The sequence below is a fragment of the Tachysurus vachellii genome, chromosome 12, assembly GCF_030014155.1.
Source record: "Tachysurus vachellii isolate PV-2020 chromosome 12, HZAU_Pvac_v1, whole genome shotgun sequence".
NCBI classification, from domain to species: Eukaryota; Metazoa; Chordata; class Actinopteri; order Siluriformes; family Bagridae; genus Tachysurus; species Tachysurus vachellii.
The window spans coordinates 10,597,814-10,607,135 of record NC_083471.1 but is presented as its reverse complement, the minus strand read 5'-3'; the positions used below and the strand labels follow the sequence as shown (position 1 = coordinate 10,607,135).

At 38.3% G+C, this 9,322-nt stretch overlaps 2 protein-coding genes and 1 non-coding gene across 3 annotated transcripts; 1 reads left to right on the top strand and 2 right to left on the bottom strand.

The window, feature by feature from the left end:
* Window positions 1–6: 6 nt before the first annotated feature.
* LOC132854527 (uncharacterized) lies at window positions 7–1,507 on the bottom strand. The gene is made up of 2 exons (XM_060882999.1): window positions 1,393–1,507; window positions 7–715 (listed from the first exon to the last, which is right to left on the bottom strand). Exon 2 carries the CDS (start codon window positions 693–695, stop codon window positions 222–224), a length of 474 nt encoding a protein of 157 aa, XP_060738982.1. The 5' UTR covers window positions 696–715; window positions 1,393–1,507; the 3' UTR covers window positions 7–221.
* A 3,124-nt stretch (window positions 1,508–4,631) lies between these two features.
* On the bottom strand, window positions 4,632–9,207 carry gatc (glutamyl-tRNA amidotransferase subunit C). The gene is made up of 5 exons (XM_060884241.1): window positions 8,867–9,207; window positions 8,549–8,599; window positions 7,872–8,041; window positions 7,493–7,596; window positions 4,632–4,747 (listed from the first exon to the last, which is right to left on the bottom strand). The coding sequence occupies exons 1-5, from the start codon at window positions 9,125–9,127 to the stop codon at window positions 4,686–4,688; spliced, it is 648 nt and encodes a 215-aa protein (XP_060740224.1). The 5' UTR covers window positions 9,128–9,207; the 3' UTR covers window positions 4,632–4,685.
* A 14-nt stretch (window positions 9,208–9,221) lies between these two features.
* On the top strand, window positions 9,222–9,294 carry trnak-uuu (transfer RNA lysine (anticodon UUU)). The gene has a single exon. It is a non-coding gene; the product is annotated as a tRNA-Lys (tRNA).
* Window positions 9,295–9,322: the final 28 nt, after the last annotated feature.

The window sequence follows — 9,322 nt, the reverse complement described above, 5'->3', positions numbered from 1 at the left end:
ATGCAACTGTTGAAGCAAGCAAATGTAATACAATTTTATGAATATTGGAAAGTTTTGGATCCTGGAATAGGAAAGAATACTGCAGAAAATGACTCAAAAAACAAAAAAAAGGAGAATCAATTGAGTGCAATTAGAAATTAACAGACATTACAGAAGAATCACATTAAATGTATTTTTTTAGACTAAAATGAGTCCCATCAGCCTCAAGTGTTTCTGTCCCATCAGCCTCCACGCAGACGGAGGGTCATATGAATGGTGCTTCCAGAAACAATGCCGTAATCCTGCAGCCTCCTGCCAGAGTCGAGTTGTTGACCGTTGTAGATCAGCCGCTGCTGGTCCTCTGGTACTCCTTCTTTTTGGCGTACCTTTTTCATCAACTGATCAACGGTTTCATCGTCAGTGATGTCATATGTCTTCGTCTGTCCCTTCTCATTCTTCACAAACACCTGAAGTGGCACGGGAGAATTGGAGATCAGCAGCATCACTGTGACCCCTGAACTCAGACCATAATGGCTCACAGTCCTCTGGTCATTGTCCAGCTGCACGACACACCCATTGGTGACAGAAAGCCTCAGCCGTGAAGGTCTTGCATTAAAGATTTGGGCGACTTTTTGCTTGAGTGCACCAATTGTGTCACCTGGATTCACTCGCACGGTCTTTGTTTCCCCGCTCAGGACTTTGATGATGAGCTCCATAATATCCTCTTCTTAATGACCTTTGCAAAAATTTAAAAAAAAATCAGATTAGTGTCATTTAAGAAACTTTTTGCACTTAAGTTATAAGGCTAATGGAAGCTTATGAGCACCAATCATATGATTATAACACTAACCACGTGAATTAATTACCACATCCCCAACTATATAAATTTGAAATTAGTGTATTTTGAACATGGAAGTAATGAAACATGTAACTAGATCAATCAGGTCAGGTGACTGTGGATGTAAAATGTCTGCCAGCAGAGTTTACAGCTATGTCATGCACATTTGGGGCTGGAACCCGTGTGATACTCTCAAGTGTACACTTTTAATCACCTTTAGTGTGAAAGTTGATGTGGCTCTAAAAGATAATTACACTAAATGATGTACCATAAATATGTTATGATGCATTAAATTTATATTTCTAAGTGGAGTTTTATATAAAATCAGAAGATAACCACATCACACAGTGATAAGGAAAGCTACAGTTACTGAAAAGGAATAAAAGACACTTTTGATATTAATGGTGGTTGTAACCTTCTATTACATTTTTTTACCTTCAGCTCACCAAACATTCAGAAAACTTGTTTCCTTCATATTTTATCACTGATCATTTGCCATCATAATAAGTTTATTCAGCTGCTCTCATTGTGAAGCACGCATATTATAAAAGTACAATATTTGAAAGCAAACTTACCTCCTTTACAGGTGATGTATTTGTCCTCAAATGTCTTTTTCTCTTTATGTCCTCGAGCATCAGATACAAACCCAGACAACGCCCCCTGCAGCTGACCGCGGGTCCTAATATAGTCTAACAGACACGCCCATTATCAGCATGACCACCAATGGGAGATGAGCGAGTGCTCATGTCTCTAACCAATAGAAGAGGAGCACAGCCCGCCCTCCGTTAGGTTTTGCTTTCCGAGGTTTAATGCAGTTTCTCACTTTCGATTCCGGACATCATCAGAGGCAGAAACATAAACAAACCACTTTCTGTTGTTCATTAACTGGACGTTTCTTTGTACCTCAGACTGAACTAAAAGAGACGATAATAAATGCTATTTTCACTATTTCTGTACACAAAAAGGCATTAAAATGGTTTTAATCTTCATTTTCGAATATAATAAAAGTTATCCACTTTTTGTTTACAGCAACAACAATAATTATTATTTCCAGCCCTGCATAGACATCATTAAAAAGTGAATCATATAGATGTGTGATAGTGTACTAACTATATTTAAATGAAAACATCACTAATATCTGAATACATGTATTTTTATTATTTATATATTTTTACATTTATATTATGTACATTATATACACATATATTGTTTTTTTTAACAATCAACATTTCTAAAAAGCAGCTGTTCAGAAATCTGAATGTAGATTTAGTTCCCTAATGAACAATCTAGAGACAACAGTGTTGAGAAAAAGTCCCTGAGATGATGGAAATGTTCAGCATGAGCAGGCTGTGATTAAGAGATGAGCACAGGACTGTCTTTAATTCTTCATTTGTCTTTAGAGAAGCAGCAGCAGCAGCTCTGAGCTACAAATGTGTCCTAGTGACAATTTTCCAGTGAAGAAATGAGAATATAAAGTCATGATGAAAATGACGACCATGTGGTAAGAAAGATCTGAATACATGAAAACCTGACCCCTAGTAGCACTTCATCTGATCATATCTAGAGATATTTACTTACAAGCAGGGTTACAAAGACAGTGACTGTAGTAAACATGCTGGCTTCATAGCTTTTTTCATCATGCTGACCTATTCTTAAAAATAATCTTCATGTTAATGACTCATTTATTGTCAGGTAATCTTTCACAGGTGTGCCAGTTCATATTTCTTCTAATCAAAACTGCCTAAAGGTCAGATAATTATTTTTGGTAACTGTGAGATTAATGAATAGTTACTGTGTACTCATAATTATTATTAAATTAAACTTTAGATGAATCGGATGAATTGGAATGAATTTGAAAATATTAATCAGACTTCAGTAACTGAAAAACAAGTCCAGTAAATAGTCAACTACAAGCCCTTAGGCAGGGGGGGTCGGCTGGTTTGAACGAACCCCCCTCACTGCCAAAGGTCCAGAATTTAAGTCATTTTTTTTTCATGTGATTATTGTCATCATTGTTTTAATCAATGCTTGTGACTAATATTCTGGGCTGCTGTTTCAAATTAATATGATACATTATTGTAGCTATGTGTGTGCCGCTTGTGCAGTTCAGAGAGAGTTCTTTTCAAAGCAACTGTGAAGCATCGCCTCTGAATGATGGGGGAAGGGGTTTTATATATACACACACACACACACACACACACCGGCCACTTTATTTTGTACAACTTACTAGTACCGGTGTGGTCTTCTGCTGCTGTAGCCCATCTGCCTCAAGGTTCGACATGTTGTGCGTTCAGAGATGCTCTTCTACATACCTCGGTTGTAACGAATGGTTATTTGAGTTACTGTTTCTATCAGCTCGAACCAGTCTGGCCATTCTTCTCTGACCTCTGGCATCAACAAGGCATTTGCGCCCACAGAACTGCCGCTCACTGGATATTTTCTCTTTTTTGGACCATTCTCTGTAAACCCTAGAGATGGTTGTGCGTGAAAATCCCAGTAGATCAGCAGGTTCTGAAATACTCAGACCAGCCCGTCTGGCACCAACAACCATGCCACGTTCAAAGTCACTTAAATCACCTTTCTTCCCCATTCTGACGCTCGGTTTGAACTGCAGAAGATCGTCTTGACCATGTCTACATGCCTAAATGCATTGAGTTGCTGCCATGTGATTGGCTGGTTAGAAATTTGCGTTAATGAGCAGTTGGACAGGTGTAGCTAATAAAGTGGCCGGTGTGTGAATATACATACATATACAAAAAAATATGTATTTTTTTTTAATTAAAAGGATTTCTATATTTTATCCACTCAATAGTCTACAATATAATATCCATATAAACATAGCGTAATTAAAATAATAAAACATAGTGGGATATTCAGTGATATTGAGTGCGATATCGACTTTGTGATTGGCCAATACCGGCAGACTGGAGCCAATGGAAATGCTTCTCTCCTTCGGTGCGCGTCTTTATTCCTCTGAGAACTTCAAAGCGGACCGCTTGAGGTAAATTATCTGGAATGATTAGTATATTAATTGATTTACGATGCTAACACCCAGCTAACACACGACGTACTTAGGCCAACAAAATTGGAACTGACCAGTGTACTAAATCCATAAGTGTCAAGACAAATACAGCAACAAGCAAAGAGGCATTGACAGAGAGTCAAGAAATGATGATGAAAATAATTATTATTAATACTTCAGTATTAATTAAATCTATTGTGTTTATTAAATCTATTGTGTTGTTAGTGTGGTATTTAAACTTATGAACTGTTTATGGACTGACAAAGGTGGTACATGAGGAAGCAATTTGACAACAATGCAGTAAATAATGTAGGTGCATCAAAAAGCGTGCTCGTTAAGATACCAGCAGACAAGCTAATCCAGCACAAATTAGTGCATAATAGGTCACCAAAATGAAATATTTGAACCTCATAATTAAATACAAAAGGAGGAGAAAAACTGCAAAAAGGTCCACTTTTTTAAAAAACACCCCCCCCCCCCCCCCGCCCCGCCCCAATAGGCTGGCTACGGCCCTGAACTAGGACATAATGTGCTCTGAAGTATGAATTTCAGTAAAAGAAAAGGAAAGGCTCTATGGCTGGAATAAAAAGGTGACTTTTTATGTAATTTCCTTCATTATCTTTTTTGTTTTTTATTATTATTATTGTCTTTTTTGACATAAATCTGTGCTAAGAAGGTCATTTACAATTAAACCCCAGTGATCAACTCTACATCCACCCTGAACCTGACCTGTATACAGCAATCACTAAAACTTAATCAGTGATCATGTGTGTTAATGTATAGAGCAGTGAGTTTAAGTAGGAACATGTTTATTGGGACAGTTTGTCTCAATGGATATTTTTTATCTCAGAGCTCTGAGTGCTTCAGCATGGTGGTTCGCTCCTCTCTCTTCGGAAGAGGGATGTTTCCTATGGGAGAAGAAAGGAAAGTGTTTGTTTTGAATTATTACTGCCAGCAGCACAGTTGGTTTCTGCTTTGTGTATTTTACAGGTGTGCTGGAGAAAGGAAAGTGAAATTAGGTCTAAAGGTAACGGTGACGTAAAGGGGAATTCCAGTTTAAACGATCCACGCAACACGTTCCTGAGCTGGGATTGTTGTTGTTGCACAATGGAGAAGGTGCCAGTAGGTGGCTTCAGAACGGAAATCAAAACACAACACTAGGAAATAAAGGATCTGTTTCATTTGTCCAGAAATTCCAATTCCCTTTAAGTCAGCTCTTAAATAATTAAGATTTAACTTACAATTTTCACCTCTTTGTATTTGTATATTTTATCATCATCTTGTTTATAACTCCTAAATCTTTCCAGACCTTTTCTGATATTTCTCTTTGCTAAGCACATAAAGCTCTGATGTGAGCTAAATAAGTTTAGCATAAGAGAACATTGGGGGGGGCACAATGGCTTAGTGGTTAGCACGTTTGCCTCACACCTCCAGGGTTGGGGGTTCTTCCCGTTTCCTCCGGGTACTCTGGTTTCCTCCCCTGGTCCAAAGACATACATGATAGGTTGATTGGCATCTCTGGAAAAATTGTCCCTAGTGTGTGAGGGCATGAGTGAATGAGAGTGTGTGTGTGCCCTGAAATGGGTTGGCACTCCGTCCAGGGCACGCCTGAGATAGGCACAGGCTCCCCGTGACCCGAGGTAGTTCGGATAAACGGTAGAAAATGAATGAATGAATAAGAGAATAGGGGCCTGTTTCAGAAAGGAGGTTAAGTGAAAACTCTGAGTAAGTTAACCCTGAAATGAGAGAAACTCTGGGTTTTCTGTTTCAGAAAGGGAGGTAAGTTAAACCCGAGAAAGCAGGTTAAGTTAAGCCCGTTTCTGAAAGAGAGGTAACTTATACTCAGAGTCAGTTACCATAGTAACTTACTCTGTGAACCTAACCTGGTCGGAAGCAGGTGTTCTTCAGTAAACCCAGAGTTTCTGTCGGTCTCCTCCCCTTTTTAAAAAGGAAGCGACGTTTAAGGAAGCGACTTATTCATTGCCCACATTTCAGTTACGCAAAGAGCAGCAACGGGATTGTGGGATGTTGTGGCTCAGTGGTTAAGGTGTTGGCCTACTGATCAGAAGGTCATGGGTTCAAATCCCAGGTCCACCAAGCTTTCGTGGACACAATTGCTCAGTTGTATAAATTGAAACAAAATATAAGTCACTCTGGGTAAGGGGGTCTGCTAAATGCCGTAAATGTAAAATTAATGAAATGGCGTGTCCTTATATGGATGATCCTGTTGATGAAGAGTCTGTATTAATTCTTTTGAGCCCAGAGTGGATTTTTGTCACATCCCTATGCATTTTTATTTGAGCGGTACCGTTTTTCTTTACAGTCAATAAGATCCATAATCTCATCCATCCTTACATCAGCCATCGCGGCCGTGCTCTTACATCCGAGCAGATGCTTTGCGTTGCCTTACGTTTCTTGGCAAATGGTAGTTTTGTGTATAACATCGGGGCTGCAGAACATATTAGTAAGGCTACTGTTTGCAGAGCGGTCAGGAAAGTGTGCCTCGCTCTTAAGCGCTTTCTGACAATTTTTGTGTTGTTTCCTGATAAAATAAAATTCTGTTCTTCCGGTTTCACCTCTGATATTATAACAGTTGGAAATTTACTCTAAAATAGTTCTTAATTACTAACTACAAATTACATCTTCAACCAGTCTAATTAGATTAATGTAATAATTACTATCTCTAGAAAGTATTGGTCTACTTACTAATTTGGTTTACTTACTTATTAATTACTTTCTAAATCCCAAATCAACATCAACCACTTGAACAATAAGAAGAGACAAGAAACTGCACTTCTAATGCTTTCAAATAAACAATATACAATTTCATGAATTGTAGAGGGAGAAGTTTACATGAAAAATATACCTTATATATATATATATATATATATATATATATATATATATATATATATATCGTCGCTGTTGGGTGGAAACCTCGTATGTCCAAATTTGGTCAATTTCATATTTTTTCACATATCGATGCTATTGGTCAGTCCCCACGTGGGTCTGTTATTTTTACAATTAACCAATCTAAAGTCTTGAAAATAGCTTGAGCGGAAATCTCATAACTCCATTGGACATTTCAACTGTCCACCTCTTCCTCACTCCGCGGGAGAGCCTCACGGCATATTTCTCCTTAATAAGAGTCGCAACGAATCAACACGTCTTCTGAGGTAAATGTCTTCAAAACACTGGGCTCAAAGAAAAAAAAATCTTGACCCCCGCTAGTTCTGGTGCTCGTCTGAGGACAGGAATTTAGCGCAAGACAATCCACAATCAATATTTTTTTTAAATACGTGTTCAAATTCTCCATATGCTTGCATAAGCGCTTCCAGTTTTGCTGGTGAGAAATATGCAGACTTTTTTTTGTCTGACGCTGTTGCCATGGTGACTCGTTATATCTGCGCTCCATTGATAATGGCTTTTTATAGTTGTGGTGCACACGCTTAACTCAGAGTCAGTCAATTTAGAGTTGATAAAACTAACTATTTTCAGCTGTTCTGTAACCGAAAACTCAGAGTTTCTCATCTCAGGGTTTGTCAACTCAGAGTTCAAGTTTAAACTCAGAGTTGGTTGAACCACCTTTCTGAAACAGGCCCCAGATGGCTTGAAAACGAAGCTGTTTGTGTGTTTGAGATTAGTTTGCTGACCTGGAGGTGCTACAAAATATTCCTCCTCTGTGATTCTGGAGAGTCGAAGAAGTTCCTCTGCGCAGTTTCCCTCAGTCACTGTGTCTTCTCTCAGATACAAAGCTCTAAGATACAAAGACAAACTCTCTTGGATCTGTGCCTTATCATACTTATTGCAAAATAATACTATAATAATAATAATAATAATAACAACAAATTTTAATTTATTTAAAAGATACTGATATTGAGCCATGACATAAATCTGAATCAATGTGACTTTCCAAGGAAATCTCTTTTACTGACACACTTTTTTAAATTTGTTGTTATTGCTTGGTGCCTGAAAAAGTGTACTTCAATATATTTGAGTAAGAATATAACACACACACACACACATGCACACCTGTCCTCTAGAACAGAATCCATTGGTTCCACACCGTCTGTGTCAACGACATGGAGCTGATCAGCAAAGCGAATGGCTTTCTCCAGACACTCAACACCTTCCTGGCTGCCAAAGTCTACAAGAGCAAGTCTCTCCAACTTATCCACAAGGTCCAGAGAGACTTTAGTAGGCTGTAGAACAAAACAGGAATAAATTCACTTTACCAAAAGTGCCATGACAAAAATCATGTTACCTGAAGAAATTTCTATTATATGTGAAACACTATACAAAATGTTATATCTACAATATCAATGATATCTAGATAAACAGGGATGGATTATTTTTTTCCCCCTTTTTTTTTTTTTTTTTTACATCAAATTAGAATTTTTTTTAATGTGACAAACATAGATTAAGTGAAGTCTTTTGTGTCTAATATGTACAGAGACGTTTACGCTGTAAGACATATTGCAAAGATTAGAAGAGAGAAACTAGTATTATGGAGCAGATAATAGAATATTCTGAAAATATTCAGAGATGATTTGAAGATAATTCAAATCAGAAACAGAAATAAAATGGATGAAATAAAATGTTGATGTAAAAGTTTTAGTTATTTTTGTGCAATTGTGATGTAGTTTGGCTGGATATTTTTCTATATATGGAAAGAATATGAACAAAAATAGCTTTTCTGTGAACCGTACAGAAGGAAGTTGCCTCTCAGCTACTGGCTCCCATGTAGGATATTGTGGGACCTAAAAGAAACACGAACACAGTAATATTTACAACCAGTGACCTTAAAGCAAAGTAAACATGTAACTTCACTGTGAAAAGTGACCATGTAAAACAGGCTCTGTATAAACACCAAGCCCAGTAGAATAACATCCCAGAACAGAATGTAACATACAGTCTTAGATTCATGCAAAATATTTCAGACACACTGAGTAAGTATCTGAAAGGAGTGACGTTTATTAGTTCCTGAATTTCCTGTAAGTCCTCATAGGCTTTGACTTTTTTTTTACCTTTGAAATGAACCCTGATTGACTTGAGCTCATCCAGCGGCACCACTGTGCTCTCATGCCCCAGTGAGACGCGCCGCGTGTGGGAAGCTCTGCTAGGACACACCGAGGATGTGAAGGCCGCGGCGGCGTTGGTCGGTTTAACCATCGCAACGTGCATGTTGTAATATACCGCTCCTGCGCTGTGTTCCTTAAAGCCATTGCTCTTAGAAGATGCTCAAAAGAACACATACAACTATACCTAACACAGGCGCTGTGAAACATGTACTCATAGAGCGCTTGCGCGTCACAAACCAGTTCCCCGAAACAGCTAAATCTGGAAGTTGATATCAAACTCACATACACACAGCTTTCAGAAGCCCGGATAGCTCAGTCGGTAGAGCATCAGACTTTTAATCTGAGGGTCCAGGGTTCAAGTCCCTGTTCGGGCGGTATTTCTTTTCTTTACCGGAGGAAAAA

Excerpts from the sequence above, each read along its gene's own strand:
- gatc (XM_060884241.1), bottom strand. The coding sequence starts at position 9,127 with ATGTTTCACAGCGCCTGTGTTAGGTATAGTTGTATGTGTTCTTTTGAG. Across the intron at positions 8,042-8,548 it reads CTGAGAGGCAACTTCCTTCT|CCTACTAAAGTCTCTCTGGA; the intron begins GTACGGTTCACA and ends TTTGTTCTACAG. Across the intron at positions 4,748-7,492 it reads ATATTTTGTAGCACCTCCAG|GAAACATCCCTCTTCCGAAG; the intron begins GTCAGCAAACTA and ends CTTCTCCCATAG.
- LOC132854527 (XM_060882999.1), bottom strand. The coding sequence starts at position 695 with ATGGAGCTCATCATCAAAGTCCTGAGCGGGGAAACAAAGACCGTGCGA.